At 49.8% G+C, this 19,982-nt stretch overlaps 2 protein-coding genes across 6 annotated transcripts in view; both read left to right on the forward strand.

Annotated features, from left to right (window-relative positions):
• BAHD1 (bromo adjacent homology domain containing 1) overlaps positions 1-13,708 on the forward strand; it is a 34,802-nt gene extending 21,094 nt beyond the window's left edge. For all 5 annotated transcript variants that reach the window (XM_056810272.1, XM_056810271.1, XM_056810268.1 and 2 more), the window contains exons 2-7: positions 2,510-4,047; positions 6,772-7,133; positions 9,179-9,338; positions 9,724-9,800; positions 10,784-10,875; positions 11,156-13,708. In XM_056810272.1, coding sequence (XP_056666250.1) covers positions 2,526-4,047; positions 6,772-7,133; positions 9,179-9,338; positions 9,724-9,800; positions 10,784-10,875; positions 11,156-11,345 — 2,403 coding nt within the window. In that variant the 5' untranslated portion in view covers positions 2,510-2,525 and the 3' untranslated portion in view covers positions 11,346-13,708. The remainder of the gene's footprint in view (positions 1-2,509; positions 4,048-6,771; positions 7,134-9,178; positions 9,339-9,723; positions 9,801-10,783; positions 10,876-11,155) is intronic.
• Positions 13,709-16,446: 2,738 nt separating this feature from the next.
• CHST14 (carbohydrate sulfotransferase 14) lies at positions 16,447-19,122 on the forward strand. Its single transcript, XM_007480049.3, has one exon. The coding sequence runs from the start codon at positions 16,827-16,829 to the stop codon at positions 17,961-17,963; it is 1,137 nt and encodes a 378-aa protein (XP_007480111.1). The 5' UTR covers positions 16,447-16,826; the 3' UTR covers positions 17,964-19,122.
• Positions 19,123-19,982: the final 860 nt, after the last annotated feature.

Raw genomic sequence — 19,982 nt, forward strand, 5'->3', positions numbered from 1 at the left:
CTGATCAGACTGGTTTATGGCAGGGAGGGGAGTCCTTGTGACGATGCCCAAAGCCCTTTCCCCCCCCTCACTGAGCCCAGTCCTTCCTGTGGGCACTGATGGGGGGGGGGCTGTGCTGGGCAGTGCTCAGCTCAAACTCGGACCTTAGGCCTCTTGAAGTGGGCATTTGTATTGATGGCTAGAGAAGGCAGGCTTCAGGAAACCTGAGCCCGCTCCCGTTTGGGAATTTCAGGGTTAAATCCTAGCCCAGCAGGGACTCTAACTCTGTGTTCTTTAGAGTGGAGTGTATGTGAATAACAATAGCAGTGGGGGAAATTAAGAAGGAAAGGGTGGGAAGTGGGGATGGGCTGGCCTTGAGGGGAGGCAGAAAGGAGTAGGGAAGCCTAGGGGCCAGGATTGGGTTTTCATCGCCTAGCTTTTGGGAGAAGCTGGGCCCCTGTGGGCTACCCACCAAGATCCAGGGTTTGCTGAGTTGGGGCTTAAACTAGAAATTAATCTTGTGTCTTGGCTGCAGCTGCTATTTGAGTTTCTTGGGGGGCAGATATGGTCTGACAGGGAACAGACATTCCAAGAGTCCCTCTGACCAGTTGGATTCACCTTATCTATTGGCTGGGAGGGGGGGGGGTGTCCCTGCCCAGTGCTTATAAGAGCAGGGTCATGGGCTACCTGTCATATGCCAATGTGCATTGGAGGGGCTTTGGCCTGAGTAGGCCATTAAGGAAGGATTTCCCATATCAGGTTTGTCTTTCTAGGGGGTCTGTGATCCTAAATGTCTTCTAATTTAAGAAGTAGCATGATTTCATGGAAGGCCATGGACAGAGGAGTCTGGAGACTCCTGTGTTCCAATTCTAACTTTGACACTTCCAACTTTGGACAAGCCGCTTCACCTTATTTTCTTCATGTATTAAGTAGTCATAGTAATACTAACATTCCTCACCTCACTCATTAAAATACTATATGAATAAGTTATTATTAAGCTGGAATAATACCAAATCACTGAACTTTCCAGGAGAGGGGAAGGGCTCCTGCCCCCTAACTTGTATTTGACTTGTTCTTTGCCTCTTCCTTTTCCTGAATCCCTTTATGTTTAAACAGGGATTTAAGGCATCTGCTTCTGGGTCTGTGACTTGGACCTGCTTTCATGTGTACATGCACCTACATCAGGGCTGAAGGGTCCCTTGTGGCCAGCTTTCCAGCCTGCCCTTCCCTTTAGCTCTTCCCAGGGAAATTGGAGCCTCTGGGACCAGTTTTGGTGATGGCTCCACAGGGTTAGGTGACAGCTTCCTGGCCTATGGGAATCCCCGTGGCCTAGGTGCCAGGTAAGGAGCAAAGTTCTGACTCCCTGAAATCCTTAATTTCACAGAATCTAGACTTTGTAAGGTCTAACTTAGAATGTGGTTAGTACTGTGGCTGGAACCTTTAGAGAGGTGAGTAGAAGCTGGTAGAGAAGATGGTTAGAATAAGTGGGCAGAAAGGACCAGGTTGTCCTTTATCCAGAAATACCCTACTCTGAACAGGCCAGTTTCTTACCCATCCCAGCAGCACCCTTCTCTTCATTTGTAGTAAAGTAGATACTTTCTTCTTACAGAATTTTTTTCCCTTGAAATGTCCTTCAAGGTCATCTGGTTCTAAACTAAAGCCCAAACTTACCATCTCTGTCTAGTTCTTCTTTTACTCCTAAATTAGATGATTGCTATCTAACCCTCCTAGGAACCCTTCTGTTCTCATTGGAACAGGGGATGATGGCACCCAGAGCCACACAAACTTTTGCTCATTAGTCCTTGATACACAGTCCCCAAAGCACATGAATTGGAACACAGTAGAATACCAGGCTGGATGCTTTTCCCTTATTTCCTTTTTACTTTACCTTAGTCCCTGGGTTTACTTCTCTTCCATTTCTGAATGGATAGTCTCTTCTCTTTCCTCCTATGAACATGGTTGGGAGCCCTGGGCTAGGAGAGTAATGAGGGAAATGAGTTTTTTGAAGAGACTATCTCTTCCTCTGGTTGAGATAAAAAACAGAGGCCATCTGGACCAACCCTGTCAATCACTGCTTTGAAAAGAGAAGAGTTTGAGGGTAAAAAAACTTAGGCTTAAAAAAACTGAGGACTGGGTAGTGTGTCAACCTCCTGCTAGTGAGAGGAATGAAGCTAACAGAGATGATTAAAATTTGGAACTGACTATGAGGAGGAGTTAATGAAGGTGAGAAAGGGCTATGAGTGGGGGAGCTATGAATTTAGACTGGGGCAGAGAAAGAGAGACAGAGACAGAGACTGATAAAAATGTTAGACTTGAGAGTCATAGGAATCTTAGTTCCAGTCTTTGTCACTTATTAGCTTGTAATCATGGGCAAGTTAACCTCTCTGAGCCTCAGTTTCCTCATCTGCAAAATGGGGCTAACAAAACCTGTATAGTATCTACTTCACAAGGTTGTAAGGATCCAATGAAATGGTAGGTGTAAAGTGCTATATATAATCATCAGTTATTATTATTGATGTCTCTCCTGCAGGTCCAGAAGCCAATCTATGACGCATGCTCGGAGGAAGTCTCTGCCCCTGTTAAGCTCTCTCCCTACTGGCCGGGAACCACTGCGGGTGGAAGGCAAGAGGATGGAGCGGCAGGAGGGCAATGAGCCAGGGGCTGTTCCAGAGGTCCCTAGCCTCCCCAGTCTCCAGGATCTTAGAAAAAATTACCCCCTTCGCAAGCGGCTCCTGGGCCCAGGCAAGCCTAAGACCTGCAAAGTGCTATTGACCCGCCTGGAGCACGTGGCCAGTCCCCGGGGCAAAGAGGCCTCCAGTTGGGCTGAGGAGCTGCAGCCACTTCCACCTGGCTTGCCTGAGACTCCTGTCCCAGGCAAGGGTGAGATAGGTGGGGAGCAGGATGCTGGGATTGATAACACCCTTCCAGAAGAACCACGAAAGCGACGTCTGGCTTCACTCAATGCTGAAGCCCTCAATAACCTGCTCCTAGAGAGAGATGATGGGGCTGGACTTGCTGCTACCCGTCGATGCCGAGCAGAAACCAGGAGGGCCCGGGATAAAGTAAGTGGGAGTTGGGCCTCACCAGAGAAGCCAGTACCCAAAAGCTTTAAGGGACGGAGCCGACCCCGGGCAGGAAGACTCAAGGGTAGTAGCCAGGATATTCTGCCTGAGGAAGTATTCGAAGACAGTGCCCGCCGGGAAGGTGATACTGCTCCCAAGAGACTGGCCAGCCTGAATGCAGCAGCCTTTCTCAAGCTGAGCCAGGAGCGGGAACTGCCACATCGAGCCCCCCGAAACCACACCGATGGGGATGTTCGGCCTGATGCCATAGGCCCCAAGACCCTGAGACTTAAATGGGCCAAAGCTAATCGGAAAACCTGCCTGAAGGCTAGGCAGGAAGCTGGCCTAGTGGGGACTGAGGGACTACCCAGCTGGCAAATACCCCCTGAAGGAACCTGGCCTCCAGCCTCCTCTTCTGGCTCCCCTAGGTTATGTGGCAAAGGAGAGACCCTACCTTATGAACCCTTGAGCCACTCTTATGAGAGCCCTGGGGACCTATACCACCGGCTGCCCTTGCTGATGGGCGGGCAGGCTGCCATGAAGCCAGAGTACGGGCGCCCGGGAGAGAAGTCTCCCACTCCCAAACAAGATCTACACCAGCCCTCGTTCCCTCTCCCCCAGCTGCCCCCGCTGCCTGTGCCCGGCAACCACTCTGACTTCGGCTGCTTCTATGGTGGCCCCGAGCTTACCACACTGAGTGGGGTCTACTTGTACTACGGTCAAAGCGGACTGCAGTGTGGGGGCTACTCGCCCTGTCCTGTGTTCCCAGAGGGGGGAGAGATGTCCCCTTCTGCCCCTTGTGAAGGGCTTCTGGTGGCCCCCAGCACCCTGCCCACAGGGACTCCTTTCCAGCACCCTCCCTGGTGTTCATCCCGATACTGCTGTGGAGAAGGAGAAGGAGAAAATGGCTACAGCCTCTGTGGGGTTCTCCCTGTACCCCTTAATCATGTCAGCAGCCTCCATGCCACTCGCAGCAGCTGTCCCTACAAAATGCCTTTTGCAGCAGGTAAGATGTTCCTGAGAAAGTTGTTTGACTTGGGGTGAAGGGTTTCCATGGAGACCTCTTTCTTTCTAATCTTTGCCTATGGCATAGTGTCCCAGGAGTTTCCTTTAGACTTAGAGCAAGATGACAGACTGGTCATGAGGAGATGCTGCCAATAGGAAAGCCTAACCCTAAGAAGTGGGGACGATTGTGGTTCTGGCATTCTCGGGGAAGGTCCTGTCTCCAGTTTTATTCTTTCTGCCTTGATGGGCACCAAACCACTTACACATATCTGACAGCTAAAGCTGTGCCCAGTTTATATGCCAGGACTTGATGGTGAATAGCATGTTATGATCTCTGGGTAGTCTGTCAACAGTCAGCAGGCATTTCAAATTGCTTACTGGGTGTTTGCCACCATGTCAACAATCATGCCTGCCCTCAAAGAGTTTACATTCTAACGGGAGAGACAACTTGTAAACAACCAAGTCTATGAAAGATACACATATGTGTGTGTGAATACATATAGACACATTTTTATATATGTGTGTGGGTATAGACACGTATGTATACACACCCATGCACTTGATGGAAGTAATCTAAGAGAAGAAGGACTAGCAGCTGGGGGATCAGGAAGGGCCTCCTGTAGAAGGAACTTATACTATGGTCAAAGCTTTTGGGTCCCCAAAAATGCAGTGCAGTATCCCTCAGACCTAAAACAGGCTTAATTCCCTATGTCCTCTGAGGTGTTCATTGCAGGAACCTGTCTACTGGTAGACTTAGAAGAAGATGCCCATAGTTTTGCAACATATGTTTTCGATAACCTGACTGTATAACCAAATGTTACCATAACGACTCAGAACTCTGCTGTAACATTGACTGATGAGGGGCAGGGCCTCTCTGGCAGCCTAGCAGACTGCCCTCCAAAAGCTGCTTTCACTAATATGTTTTCGCAGAAGCACTAGAGTGTTGGGGGGTGGGGGGCACAGTGCCAATGCTTTAACTTTGCCCTCTGAGCATGTTGGTCTTGCCATCTTTTGTCCTTTTCCTCTCTGCTTCTCCTTTTGGGAGCTGAATCCTATGACTGCCTGCTGCAAGCTTGTGTTGACCATAGTTTATGGCCAAAGGGTTCATGTGGAGACCTGAGCCCTGGGCAGGAAAGGTGGCTCAAGCCTGGGACGAGGAGTAGGGAAAGGGCTTAAAGTGAAGGCAACTTTATCCGCAAGCAAATTGCCTTTGATGCCAGGGACTGCTGTCTTCCCTTACATGTTCTCTTAGTGTGGGGGCTCAAGTAGGATCGCTCCCTTTGGGAAGTCAGGTAGGTCAAGATTCCCACAGCTTAAGCATAGTAGTACCCAAGTCCATGGCTTTGGCTCTTGTTTTCTCAATGAGACACAAACACCTTAGAAAATGTGTTCCAGGTCTGTTGAATCTATCTCTATTATATCTTTTTTTTTTTTCCTATCAGGCTAATTAGGGGGAAAACAGAGGCAGTAGCAGTAATGTCTTTGGCAGAAAAAAAAAATCTTCCCTCAAGAATAGGAGAGTAGAGTCCTCAAATTAGAAAGAATGGGGAGTTCTTGTTGGTCTTAGAGCCTGTGGCCTGGTATCGCCCCTTTTCCGAGAATGCAATCATCATCAATCTCCTCCTGAGACTAAGCTATGGATAGTCTCTGCTTTTGTGTAAAGTTGATGTCTTTGATGAGTTAGAGAAACTTCCTTGTCTAGGTAGCCTCCTCATGGGAAGATCTCTCCCATCATAGCATTCAACTTGGGCAGCCTCAGTATGGTCCAGGAAGCTTTAGTTCAGTGGCATTTCTACTTGAATATCTCTTGCTTGTTCAGTTTTAGCCCAAGGGACAAAATGAGGAACAGTTGGTAGAAGTTACAGAGAGATAAATTTAGGCTTGACTTCAGGAAAAATGTCTTATATAGGGAGCTTTCCAAAAGTGGACCCAGCTGCCTCAGGACACAGTACACTCCCTCTCATGAAGGTCTTCAAGCAAGGCTAGATGATCCCGTGTTGCTTATGTTGTAACACAGATTCTTTTCTGGGTATGAGTTGGATGAGATTACTGTTGAGGTCCATTCTACCTCTGAAATTCTTATGATTCTACTTACCAGAGAGAATTGGGGCAGGAAGTGGCCACAGGACTTCTGGGGTCTCATCTTCCAAGTTCAGTCACTGGCCACACGTAGCTCCTCTCTCCTTCCTAGGGAGGTGACCAAATCAGCTGGGGCAATAACTCACTCATCATTTCAAGTGGCTCTGCCCTTCTTCAAGGAGCCTGAGCTGTCAAAGAGGCACTAATTTGGGTCTTTCCAGTGACTTCTTCTCCACCCTCTCTACAGAAGGCTATAAAACAACTTTATAGACCAATGGGCTCTGACCAGACTGGTTGTTCCAGGTCCTATGTTGGGCTAGAGCCCTGAAAAATGAGGGCAGGGTTCTTCCTGACTCTCCTGCTACCTTTCCTTCCTCTCCTCCCCACCCTACCCCAGGCAGGAAATATATGGCTTCTCTTGTTTCCCACCTTTTGCTATTCACAGTCACTTTGGAGCTCTACTGTCATAACTAATAGCCTAAAACTCTTTTACTCTGTGTAAAGCTCTGATGGTTCTTCTCTGATTGTGACCCCAAACTTTTTCTTTTAGTTCAAGGTCTAAGCAATTGGCAACATCTGGAGTAAAAGGGACCAAAGATTGTTTTTCCCTCTTTCTCCCTGACATTCTCCCTTCCTCTTCCATTAGAGGGCTGCAGGTCTCTGGACCAGCTGGACCTCACGATCCCTGTGGCTGGCCATCCAGCTTCGCCTGCCCACCCCCTCTCAGGATGTCCTGTGCCCAATGTGCCGCCTGCAGCTGAGCCTGTCCCCCATCTGCAGACACCCAATTCGGAGCCCCAGACAATGGCCCGGTCATGCCCACAAAGTGCAAAGCCTCCTAGTGGCTCCAAGTCTGGCCTGCGCACGGCACCCAGCTGCCTGCACCCCACTGAAACCAAGGCAGTGAGCGGGCACAGCCACACAAAGCAGCAACGCATCCAGCGTCGTCGGGCCACCAATGGCTGGGTGCCTGTGGGGACTGCCTGTGAAAAGGCTGTATATGTCGTGGTGAGTACCTAAAACCTGGAGAGGGGAGGCAAGGGACAGAGGGCAGAATTCTTTGGAAGATCATAGTGCTCTTTGGGACATTAAACTGTGAAAAGTGAAGGTGATTCTGAACCATTCTCACCTCCTGTTCTCATGGTTCCTGGCATAGACTCATAGGAACTAGTGAGTTCCAGAATGAGATTGTACAAAGCACTTGAAGCAGTTGTAAGTATGGTAAAATGAATACTGGATTTGAAGTCAGAGGACAGGTTCTATTCATAATTCTGCTACTGAGTGACCTTGGGCAAGGCACTTAATTTCTCTGAGCAAAGCAGGAGTGATCATAGGTATTCGGTATTCAATTCTCCCTTCCTGCCACTAATTCTCTGGATATCCTTTTTAATACTCTTCCATAGGAAAATGGTTATTAGATTTCTGGTAAAAATGGCAACTTGAAAGGCTCCAGTCAAGTGTAGCTCCTGTGAGAAACAACATAGCAAAGATATTTACTTTGTCGATGGAAATATTCTACAAACTCAAAGGAAAACCAGTAAAATCCTCAATCCAGTCCAGGATTTCACAAGGAGATGGCCAGAAGCCTGTGGACACTCTGGTCAGGGTCACCCACGGGAACCTAGAGCCAGCATGATCTCTGGTAAACATGATTGAAGCCAGTGGGATCTCAGGAGCCACAGTAGGGGACAAAGCCAGCTCCCTGTGGGTGACTTCCCAAAGAAACAGACAGGGAAGAAGTGCCTTAGCAGACAGAGCTATGGGTCTCTTAAATAAAACTGAAGCCAGTGAGATGGCCAGTATCCAATAGCCACACTAGAGGATCAGGGAAATGGAGTTGGAACCAAGTCCAGTGACCACATTGGACTATCAGAAGTTAGAGGCAGAAGCCAAGGATTGAGCCCTAACACTTTATCCCAGACCTAGATTATGGAAAACTGGCATAGAAAGGGATCAAGATCCAGCTACCTCATCCAGAATATTGGAAGGGTATTATTATAGATAGAGCCAAACCCTACTCACTTCATCAGAGAAGGAAGAAGAGTGTTCCTATCACAAAGTCTTAATCTAAGAATTTAGGCAGAAGACATGAGCAAACAGAAGAAAACTGCTAATACACTGAAGAATACTGTGGATTAAAAACCCAAGAAGTAAATCCAGAAAATAACTCCACAAGAAATATAAGGGGGGGAAATGGCTTGGCAACAAGGATTCCAGGAAAGACTAGAAGAAATGAAGCAAAAGATTAAAAGAATGCCATTATAGCTCTTAAGGGAGAAAAATATTAGAATGAACAGCTTAAAAAAAAAAGGCAAAAAACCTGTCTCAAGTAGTAAGCAACCTAAAAAAACAGAATGAAACAAAAAGAACTCAGTGATTAAAGGAGACATGAAATAATAGAACAAAATCAGAAGACTAAAAAATTAGAATATGTTAGAGTATCTACCATCAAAAATAAGTGACTTGGAAAACAGGGCAAGAAAAGATAATTTAAGGATCATTAGACCTCCTGAAAAGCACAATCATGCAAAAAAAAAAAAACCCACCACAACACAAAAAGATACCATGTTTCAAAAAAATCACAAGAAAGCTACCCAGGATTATTAGAATTAGAGAGTAAAATTGAACCAAAATCTGCTTGTCACTTCCTAAAAGAAATGCCAAATTGAAATGTCATAGCCCCAAACTAGAAAATATATGCTAGGGAGAGGAGATGATGGAATGGCATAGGTTAGAAATAAGGGTGAGGAAACAAATGGCAATAAGGTAGGATGACTAGTGCTCTGAGCCTCCAAGGTTAGTTCCACAGAATTTCTTATGTCATTTCCTAACTTTACTCTGATACTGGGTGTTCTCTCTACCCTAATCCTTAAAAAGGAGATATACAGGGTGAATTCATCTCTTTGGTCTCCCCCTCCTTGGATTCCAGCTTCCCTAATATATTGAAGGGTCTTATTTTATCCTTGGGTGGGGTGTATATGTCAAAAGGGTTATAATTCCTTTTAAATTCTACTCTAAGACTGAAAATCTGAAACCCACATGTCATTCCTTAGAATGAACCAGCACCAGCTATCCGAAAGAGCTACCAGGCAGTGGAGCGTGATGGAGAAATGATCCGGGTCCGAGATACGGTCCTTCTAAAGTCTGGACCACGAAAGAAATCCATGCCCTATGTGGCCAAGATCTCTGCTCTTTGGGAAGACCCAAAAACAGGTATTAATTCAGGGAAAGGAAGCAAATGGCACCTAGAATTTGACACTGGGTTGAAGCCCTTATAGTTACTGTCTCAAGCTATGGAAGACAATATTTCAAGGATTGAACACCTCCTTAAGATTTCTGTCCATACCCCTTCAGGCCCAAGCATCTATCCTGTCTTCCTTGAAGGTGCTCCAGTGCCATAAACTCATCCTCTGATACCAGATTCCAGGCTAGGTTCTGGGAGAGGGGTTGGGCCCTTGTAGGAATCATGAGGAGTCATTAGCACAATCTAATCCAGGCAAAGAGCTCTAGTAAGAGTTGACAACAGCCTGAGAACTTGAGGCCCATCTTTCTGGGATTGCCAGGTCCATCTCCAAGCACTCTACTTATCTTTCTACAGGAGAGCTGATGATGAGCCTACTGTGGTATTATAGACCGGAACATACTCAGGGAGGCCGAAATCCCAGCATGCATCAGGTGAGCATGAGGAAAAGAAAGTGAACAGTGGGGCTATCCTGTGTGTCTCTGGGATAGAAGGAAGAGAAAGAAGTGTGGATGGGGTAGAGTGGGCAAGATATAGCTTTCTTTTCTTAACTAGGCATTTTCTTGGTGCCCCCAGACAGGAACTACCTCTATGAAATTGAGCTGAATTCTTGCCATTCCCTTCCAGCCCTCTCCTGCTGGGCCTTTCTGACTTTTAGGAGAAAAGGAGCAGCAAGACCTGTTTTAAAGAGAAAAACAGGTTCAGGAGGACTGTGGAAGCTGAAATCTTAGCTCCTTTTGGTGACACCTTCAAGCCTATAAATTGGAGAAGGGGGTAATCCAGCTAGAATTGTTCAGGGAGGGGGAATCTGCCTAGTCACAAAGCAGTAGAGTCGGGGCAGGACAAGTAACCCCTCTTTCCTGAAGGTTGAGTTGATATGAAAAGCAGCATGGAAGGAATCGTGGTTCCTCTTTGACATTGCAGTTGCCCAAGCACCCCAAGTCATCCTGTTCTTCCCCAGTGAGCTTCAGTTCTCAGGGAAGATTGTGAGCAAGGGAAGAAGACCCAAAAGTAGATATTGGGATACCTACTTCTATTCTTGGTGCTGCTCCCATTCTCCCGAGTCTCTAAGACCACCCCCACCTTTCCAATTGTTTTCTGACTTTAATTGACCTAGGACCAGCCACTTCAGATGAGGTGGGGACTCAAGATGGTCCTGGAGACCCCACCCACCCATGCTGGCCTCCTCAGCTGTCTGGGTAAAAAGGGACCATGTCCCCCTCCTGCCCTTCTGAAATTGCCCTGGGCACAGGACTCTGAGATACAGTATCAAGAATACCCTGCAGCTTCCATGTAGAGCTCTCCCTGGGGAGAATAGAATGATGATCCCTCTTCAGCTACCTGGCTCAAGCTATGACTGCAGGAAGTACTTCTCAGCATCTGACCTCTTACTTCCCTCCCTTCTACCCACTGGCAGAATGAGATCTTTGCATCCCGCCACCAGGATGAAAACAGTGTGGCCTGCATCGAGGAAAAGTGCTACGTCCTGACGTTTGCAGAGTACTGCAGGTAGGGCTTCTCCCACCTACTCAGGCCCACCCCAGCTCTTTCTGACCTCCTGGCTCTCTGAGGGGAGTCTCTTCTTGCCTCAGCTAGAGGGAGAGGGGGTAGCCCAGGGCTCTGAGGGGGCCTTTCCCCTTTCCCTTTGGGGGAGAGAGCCATGCTGTGCCTTCATGGTAGGCCTAGGAGAGCCTGGGCAGCCTCAGAGCAGAGCTGTCCCCAGATGGGGGGGGAGCAGGATGCAAGGTGGGATTCTAGAGCCCCATCATGGCTGTGCTGTCCCCCACAGATTCTGTGCCTTGGCAAAACGTCGGGGTGAAGGTCTCCCTGGCCAGAGAGCAGCGCTGGTGCCCCCCTCGGTAGAGTACTCTACCCCACCCCACCGCACAGTGCCAGAAGACACAGACCCTGAACTGGTGTTTCTTTGCCGCCACGTCTATGACTTCCGACATGGCCGCATCCTCAAGAACCCACAATAGCCGCCCATCCCCCAGCTTGAGGGGAAGAGCTGGCAAGGGGCACCTGGGTGGGGGGGGTCCCCACTTGCCAGGCTGGCTTCCCCAGGGCAAGGATGGCAGCAGCTCAAAGCACAGCACTTGGTTAAAAAGAGCAAAAGGGCCCCGGGGGAGGGGGCCTCAGGGTGGGCTGGGGGTGGGATGGGTGGAGCAGAGCAGGCCTTGTCTGTTTGAATTGGTGGAGGCCAGGGCCCAGGGAAGGCATCGGCTCCCTCAGGATGTCTTTCCCAAGATCCCCTGGAAGGAAATGCCTGGATGCAGCAGTCTCTCCAGAGATGGAGAACCCTGCCCAGAAGGAGGTGGGGGAGTCAGGGCAGGGCAGCCTGCGTTTGGTGGGAAAGGGGGAGTGGGAGACCAGCTTTACCTCACCACACTGTGACCAGCTGCTGCCCACTTCTGGGGGCTCCCTTTCCCTGCTCCCCATCCTCCTGGGCTCCCCAGGCTCTGAGCAAACCCCTGAGCCCACGCCTCAGAAAGCCAGAGCCTGTCTTCTTGAGCACTTGACCCCTCTCCCTAAGCCAGGGGCCTGCTGCACCCTGCCAGGCCTCCAGAGCACCCCTCTCTGCTTCTCAGTCCAGTCGCCCACAGCATCCCGATGCCTCGGGGGCGAGGGCAGGCCCCTCCACCTGGGTGGGAGTGAGCCCAGGATGGGTCCTGACCAGCTGAAGACGTCCAGCTTTCCGTCCTCCTGGCCCAGAGAAGGTGCGCAGGGGCTCCCAGAAGGAGACTGCCCGACACAGGGTGTGGGGGTTTGGGGGAGGGGGGGGTTCTTGGGTGGGGGGTGGGGTCAGGGAGAGAGAAAAAAAATACTACCTGATTTGCTGGAGACTTTTTTCCTCTTGCCTTACATGTTGAGGTTCTACAGAGCCTCCTGCAGACCTTCAACACCCAACTCTTGGAGCCCAGTCCTAAAACAAACCAAAGGAGAGCGGGGTGGCCCACCACTCCCCCCACCCTCCCCCGCCTGCCCGTCTAGTCTGTCCCCCGGAAGCCCTTTGTAGATTGCACTAATTTAAACCAGAATGAGAATCAACACTGTATCAGTCCGCAGACCTGCTGAGAGCTGCCGATACTTGCTCCTAGAGCTAGGGAGGGACCTGGGTTTCCCTTTTTGTTCCTTTCTAGCCTGAGCTGAGGGCTGGGCTCTGACCTCACCTTTCTTCCTAGGGATGGCCCCGAGAAAAGAGCAGGTTAGGAGCCCCCCACCACCCCCTACCCCCTTCTCCCCTGGGCCTGGCCAGGGTGGGGTAAGGGGTGAGGTGGCCGCAGGGAGCAGGCCCTGTTTATTTCCTATTCATACCAAAGAGGGACCGTGATGGGGGAGGGAGAGGCTGAGACTGAGGGTCTCACCTCTAGTTAGCTGGACTGCCAGCTGCCCACCCCTCACCAGTGTGTTTGCCCTCCTCGCCCTCACTCCCAGGGAAGCTGTCAATTCATAGGGAGCTGAAGGGATCAGGCTGTGCGATAGGCAAAAAGCCTCATGATCCGGGGAGAGCCTGTGCAAGGCCAGATCTTCTCAAGGCCTTTGTGGCACCCCTGCTTTGTCCTTGTTCTCTCTCTGTGTTCCTTCATTTTGAGGCTTGGGGGTGGGGGGGAGGGGGAAGGGACAGAAGCGGTTCATATCCACCAAGGAGTGGATGAAGTCCCTAGGGTACAGAGGAGAAGTTATAAGAGGGGAGCCCAGTCCCAATTAAGGAGGAGAGGAATCTGAGGGCCCCTCAAACAAATAAGCTGATTAGGGGAAAGAATCAGTCTGGGAGGGATTGGAATCCTGGGATGCTCAGGGCACCTTGCCCACAGCAGGCAGTAAGGGGATTGATTGATGAGGGAGGCTTGGGATTGGAGCTTTTCATGCTGCCCAGCAGTTGGGGTATCCTTAGATACCGCTCCGTCCCCAGGGATCCTCAGTGATCCCTGCTAGTGAATAAAAACTAAGCCTCCCCTAGCCCTCCAGAAGGAGACCCACCCTCCAGCCAGGGAGGGAAGAGACTTTGCTCCTTGGGTTCCTTCTCCTCAAGGCAGGGCACCCTGCTGCCACCCAGGACTCTTTCATGCTTTTTTAATCTCTTAGATATGGAAATATTTTTTGAAACTGAAAATGCAGCTGGTAGAATTTCAATGGAAGTGTAATCCATGTAAAATATATTTTAGTTGATAATTTTGTAAAATGCACTTTTTTTGTGTCTCCCCTGGTTTCCCAGATCTGTATTTCAGTGTTTACAAGGGGGGAGAAACCTTCCCTTACCCCCTTCTGACAGAGAAATTAGAAGTAATTCTTTAAGAAAAAAAATAAATTTGAGAAATTGTATTGATTTAGAAAAGGTTCACTTCTTTGGTGTCTTGTCATCTTTTGCCTTTGGGTCTCTATTTCATGTGTCTGTGTATTAATGCAGTACAGAAGACCTCCTCCCCCCCCCCAACAAAAGTTGTGGGGTAAATTAGAGAAGGTTTGGGACAATGATTGAACCCTTTCATGGTTGATGGTGAGGGGAGACTGGGTGGGACTCAAAGATCTTTAAGATGAATGAATAAGCAAGCTTACTATGTACCTAGCACCACGGATGCATTGAAACAAGAGAAAAAAATCCCTAACCTCAAGGAGTCACCTCAAGGAAGACTACTTTTAGAATGGTGGTAGTCAAGGAGTGAAGTCACAAAGATGGGGATCAGAGGCCACAGGGCATCCTGATTGTTGATGTGCCCATCCCAGAAGCAATGATAATATTGACCCAATTATTGTTCAACCCAAGGAAAAGGGGGGTGGAGAGGGTTCTGCACACTTGTGATATGGAGAGATCAGATGACTCATGGATCAGGAAGGTGAATTTTCCACCCTTTGATCCTTTTCCAAGAACCTATCTTAGAATAGTGTTGGGAAGAAGTGATTCCCAGATTGTCCCAACTCAGACTAAGTCATACTCTCTCCCTCCATCTGAAGATATTGATGATTCAGGAAACGCATCACTGATTTAGGATGACACAAGTGAACTGGTTTGGTGCAATGTGATCTTCAACTCAATCTTAATTTACCAGTGAGCAAAGTCTGCTCTGAGGAGATAGCAGTATAGTAATAGCAGCAGCAGCAGCAACAACTAACTCACACAGGGCTTTAAGGTTTGTAAAGTACTTTACATATATCATCTCATTCAATTCTCACAATAACCTATAAGAAGAGGGTGCATTTATTGTGTCCATTTTACAGATGAGGAAACTGTACATAATAAGCATTTAAATGTCAGAGTAGAACAGGTAAAAAGTAATGCCCACTCTGTTAAAACTGTTTTCCCTCTCCCCCTAACCTCAAGAGTCGCTTTTCCTGAAGAGGAAAGGGTACACCAAACTATTTCTCAAAGAGGCAGGGAACAGCCCCAGTAGCATCATCCTCTCCTCTGCCCTCAAGACCCATAAACACTTTGGATGCCAGTCTGGGAAATATAATGGGCACAAGTTTTGCCCATGGGGCATTGGTGGCAAAGATAATCCAGCAAAGAGCTTGTGAATGGAACAAAGATCCTGGCCTGAAGAAGACATTGTATCTGCTCTTCAGAAGTTTACCAGCAAACAGTGTGGAGAGGGCATTTGGGAGGCACCATGGTATGATCAAAACAGGTATATACAAGTGACTAGTCAGCTAATTATCTGTGTATTATCTGTAACGCCAGAGAAAGAAAAATACATTAAACTTTGTAGGTGGTCAGTGATCTGAGAATTTCCATCATTTCCCTTATCCCCAGCCCCAGGGAAAAACTTAACTAGAAAAAAATCTGGAAAGACAATTGAATCTACCTCCTTCCTATCAACTCTTTGCCACCCTGTTGGAATGGACTGCATTGCTTTCAAGACCCTTTGTCCTCCCCCAAATCAACCCATCCCTCTTTCTTTTGAAGGCATTCCATGCTCCCAATCCCTCTAGGGCCAAATAGGAGTCATCCTTGGCTCCTTGCTCTTGTTGTCCCTCCCCATTTTTCAGTCAATCATTCTAGGGATCCACAGTCCCAAGCAGAGGTACTAGGGGATTTCATTACTCCAGTCTTTTGTTGTTGGGTCTCTCCCCCTCGGATCATCTCAAATACATTCCTGATTACTGCAGTGGTGTGGCATGGCATCCTGTGCTCCACCAGTGTCCTAGTGAATTCTCCAAGGGAGATCGATAAGCTGGAGATACTGCTGGCTAGTGCCCCAGGACCATGGTTCTGTAGCTGGAACGGAGCTTCCAAGCCAGCTAGTCCAATCCCCATATTTTGAGGAGGAAATGGAGCCACAGGGAGGCTCAGTGATTGGGCCAAGGTCACTGAGGCAGAAAGAGGAAGAGGAAGGATCAGAAGCCTCAGCCTGCAGACTCCAAAGCCTCGTGCCATTTCCACTGACTATACCAAACTGCAAATATGCCTGATGGTGCAATTCCTTATGCTCTGAATGAAAAGTATGTCCAACAGCTTGTAGCTGTGGGACTTGGGAGGCTGAGAGGGGAGAGACCTCTCGAGGGTGTTAACAGGGTAGAACCCATGCTTGAGAAGGGGGGGATATGCTAGGTAGAGGAGTGCCCATCTTCCACACTGCCCATGGCGGGCCCCCTCCCACCCAGAGTGCACCATGGTGTCCAGCTGATGAGTGCAGCAAGCTGGGATTAATGAGGGACTGGGGTGAAAGGAGAGTGAATGACTGCCAATGCCTGGAGGTCCTTGAGTAATCCTGGCTGCGCCCCCATCCCACCCCAATTGAGTTTAGAGGACTCTAGGGCTTCTTTTGTCCATGCAGCTGGCAGGGAGGTGCAGAGCGCCTGGGCTCCTCTCTCTAAGGACCCTTGCCAGGGTTACTGAGCTCACCCCCAGCCCAGGGTACTTTCTCTTCTCCGGACCAAGGCGGAGAGATGGGTGTGATGCCCCCAACCTTGAACCTGCGGGGCTCAAATTGCGCCCCTACCCCCGGAGGGGGCCGAGGCCAGAGGCACGAGATGCAACCTAAACGGGAAGAGGTGGTGGGAGCCCCCAACCTGAGCCCCGGCTGGATGGAGGCGGAGCCCTTTCTCCCGCCCTCCGCTCTATGTCACAGCTGGGGCTGGGCTGAGCTCGAGGAGGGGGAGCTGGGCCAGGCGGGACATCCGGCCTCTGCTGCTTCCCTCCTCCTGCCCGGACGGCCCGAACCTTGGCGTCTACAGCTCCGGATTCGGTAATGTCCATTGGCCCCTTCTGGGCCATTCTGTCTGGCCTGAGCCGGCGCCCCTCGCCCCTCCCAGGCTCGCCTTCCAGACCCCCATCTCTTCCTCTCGCCCAGCTTCAGAGCCCAGCAGCCTGTACCCTCCCCCTGGCCTAGGCCTGAAGCCGGACTTACTTTGAGCCCCGACAACAGTCCCTAGCTGCCCAAACCTCCGTGTTGTTTCCAAGCGACTGCCCCGTCCCGTAAAAGCCGACTCAAGTTATAGTTTAAGTAGTGGGAGCAAACCCTATGTTCCCCCGGCCTCTCACCCCACTGACAGCCCAGAAGGGCCCTGAGCCCCTGGGGCGGCCTTCTAGGAGGAGCCCCCCAGGTGGGGGAAGGGGTCGGGGTGGGTTCGGGGGCCCACCCCTGCTTCTGCCCTCCATGCTGATGTTTGGCGTGATTGTGGCCTCCAGTGGGCTGCTGCTCATGATTGAGAGAGGCATCCTGGCCGAGATGAAGCCTCCTCCTTTGCATCCCCATGGCAGGATGGACCCAGTTTGGCGGAAGGGAGTAGCCGGAGGTCCAGGGATGGCGCTGGACCCCGGGGACTCCGACCACCAAGTGCGACAGGATGTCCGGAATCGGACCCTGCGGGCCATTTGTGGGCAGCCAAGCATGCCCCGGGACCCCTGGGACCTCCCTGCAGGACAGCGTCGAACTCTATTCCGCCACATCTTAGTGAGTGACCAGTACCGCTTCCTCTACTGCTATGTCCCCAAGGTGGCCTGCTCCAACTGGAAGCGGGTCCTCAAAGTCCTGGCCGGGGCCCTGGACAGCGTGGACGTGCGACTCAAGATGGACCATCGAAGTGACCTGGTTTTCTTGGCCGACCTGCGCCCAGAGGAGATCCGGTACCGCCTTCAGCACTATTTCAAATTCTTGTTCGTCCGAGACCCAATGGAGCGCCTCCTCTCTGCCTACAGAAACAAATTTGGGGAGATCAGGGAGTACCAGCAGCGCTATGGGGCCGAGATTGTCCGTCGCTACCGGCTGGGGGCAGGCCCCAGCCCCGCGGGGGACGACGTCACCTTCCCTGAGTTCCTCAGATACCTGGTGGATGAAGAGCCAGAGCGCATGAATGAGCACTGGATGCCCGTGTACCAGCTGTGCCAACCCTGTGCCGTGCATTATGACTTTGTGGGTTTCTATGAGCGACTAGAAGTTGATGCCAACCACGTGCTGGAGTGGGTGAGGGCACCCCCCACAGTCCGATTCCCATCCCGCCAGGCCTGGTATCGACCAGCCAGTCCCGAGAGCCTCCACTACCATCTCTGCAATACTCCCAGGGCCTTGCTGCAGGAGCTTCTGCCCAAGTACATCCTGGACTTTTCCCTCTTCGCCTACCCGCTGCCCAATGTTACCAGGGAGGCTTGTCGACAGTGACCATTCCTCCAGGGGAAACCCTTATGGAGCCCCAAGACCCACGACTGCCCAGATCCTGGAGGCAAGGATCCAGCCATGGGTCATCCTTCAAGGGTTCCTTCTGGGGGCTTCAGGCATCTCCCCCCAGGCGCAGGCCCAGCACTCAGGGGTGACATCCAATGGCGCCCCTCATGCCTCCCTCCGAGCAGGACAAGGGGGCAGCTTTTTCCTTGGAGAAGCATTCTGAGACTTTCTACTTCTCTTAGGGGCTGGGGTGGGGGTGCCGCAATCAGAGGATGGAGACTTTTTTCACTCAGTATTAACTAAAGGGGCATTTCTGTGTCCACAGAAAAAGGGACCAGAACTGAGAAGAAATTTAAGCCCTCCCCCTGCTAGGAGAGACTGGGAGAGTAAATAATGTTAGACTTTGAAGTCCTGGATTCAGATTTGCCCAAGAGATGGGCTAGCTTTGTAACCCAGAGCAAGTCATTCAACCTCTCTGGACCTCAGTGACCTCTCAGGTCTCTTCCAGCTCCAAATGTGAGCCCCTGAACACAGACCCCCCCTTCCCAGTAGCTGACAGTTGCCCACACCTGCTGCACTTTATCCCATGACCAGAACTGGAGGTGACATTAATCCCTTTTTAGGGCCAGCCACAAAACCATGCAAAGCACCACCACCTCTGGGCCATGCCCTATAAGTAAGTGCCTTCTGTGCCCTCTCCTTTGCCAGATTCTGTCTATTTTTCTACATCTGCTAGTTCCTGAGCTTTTGAGAGCTCAGCTGGGAAATACAGGACAGAACCAGAAAAAGAACCAGGTAATAATCCCTTTGAAAACTCTTATCCTTCAAACTCCATTCCCTATCACCCTTTCTCTCTTCTCAGCCACAGACATGGCCTCAAAAGAGCTGAGGGCCCCATGAGTCTTGAAGTTGCAGACAATCAAAACTGGCCAATTGTTGGAGTTTACTTCATTGTATTATTTTATTTGGGGAGGGAGAATTTTTTTTCTTTTTTTTAAAGAAAAAATGTATTTGCATGTCCCTATCCTGATGAGTTTATTTAAGATTTGTACTTCTCAGTGCCAGCCACTGTCTGCATCAGACATCCCCTCTGAGGGTTTTTCTAACAGCTGCATTTTTAATAAAGTTGTTCTGTCTGCATATGGCAGGGTTCCGACGAGTCTCTCATCTGTGCTTTTCTAGACTCCCTGTGGTTGTATCTCCCAGTGCCTCTGTAGGGGTGGAGGGAATATGGGGAGCAAAGCCAGAGAAAGCGGCACTTAGGACAGGATGGGCTGAGGACTGGGAAGTGGACTGGATTTGGAACCAAGATCCTACATTCCCATCCTGGTTCTACTTTCCAAATGACTCTGGCAAGTTGTATCATCCAGCCTCATTTTATTCACCTGCATTGGGCAGAATGATCTCCAAGACTTATTTTAGCCCTGGATCCTTTGGTTCTCCAACAGACACTTATTCCAGGCCAGCCATTGGATCATCCCCACATAGCCCTGGAGATTTACAAGGGATGACAGCTGACCATCCAGGTATATGGCACTAAGAAAGGAGGTAATCTCCAGTTTCCCCAGAGTAGACTTGCATCACTTCAACAAATATTCATACCGTGCCTTCCTACTCTACTAAAGTCCTCCTCCATTGCCTCATTGTGGTGCTGAGGTCCTAGAAGGCTATGCCAGTGGAATGTGAGTTCTGGCTGGCCCTCCCAAGTTGGCAAAGCCTTGAAAACTGACTGCTTATATCTGAATACTGGCTGGTGCATCTGTCATCAAAGGATGACTTAGCTAAGTTTAGAGTCATGCATCACCAGAATGGTGGGGTGGGAGGTAGAAAAGGGAAGAGCGAGGGCCTTAGGTTTAGTTGAGGGAGGGAGAAGGGACAGGGTGAGTGATATTTATATATATATATATATGTATATATATATACATATATATGTAAATATATATATACATACACATACTATGTAATTATATAGTATGTAATATGTTATATACTATATACTCATGTATCATATATACA

This window comes from Monodelphis domestica, chromosome 1, assembly GCF_027887165.1.
Source record: "Monodelphis domestica isolate mMonDom1 chromosome 1, mMonDom1.pri, whole genome shotgun sequence".
Lineage (NCBI taxonomy): Eukaryota > Metazoa > Chordata > Mammalia > Didelphimorphia > Didelphidae > Monodelphis > Monodelphis domestica.

Bases quoted from the DNA above. Each gene is read 5' to 3' on its own strand.
- CHST14 (XM_007480049.3), top strand. From the start codon at position 16,827: ATGTTCCCCCGGCCTCTCACCCCACTGACAGCCCAGAAGGGCCCTGAG.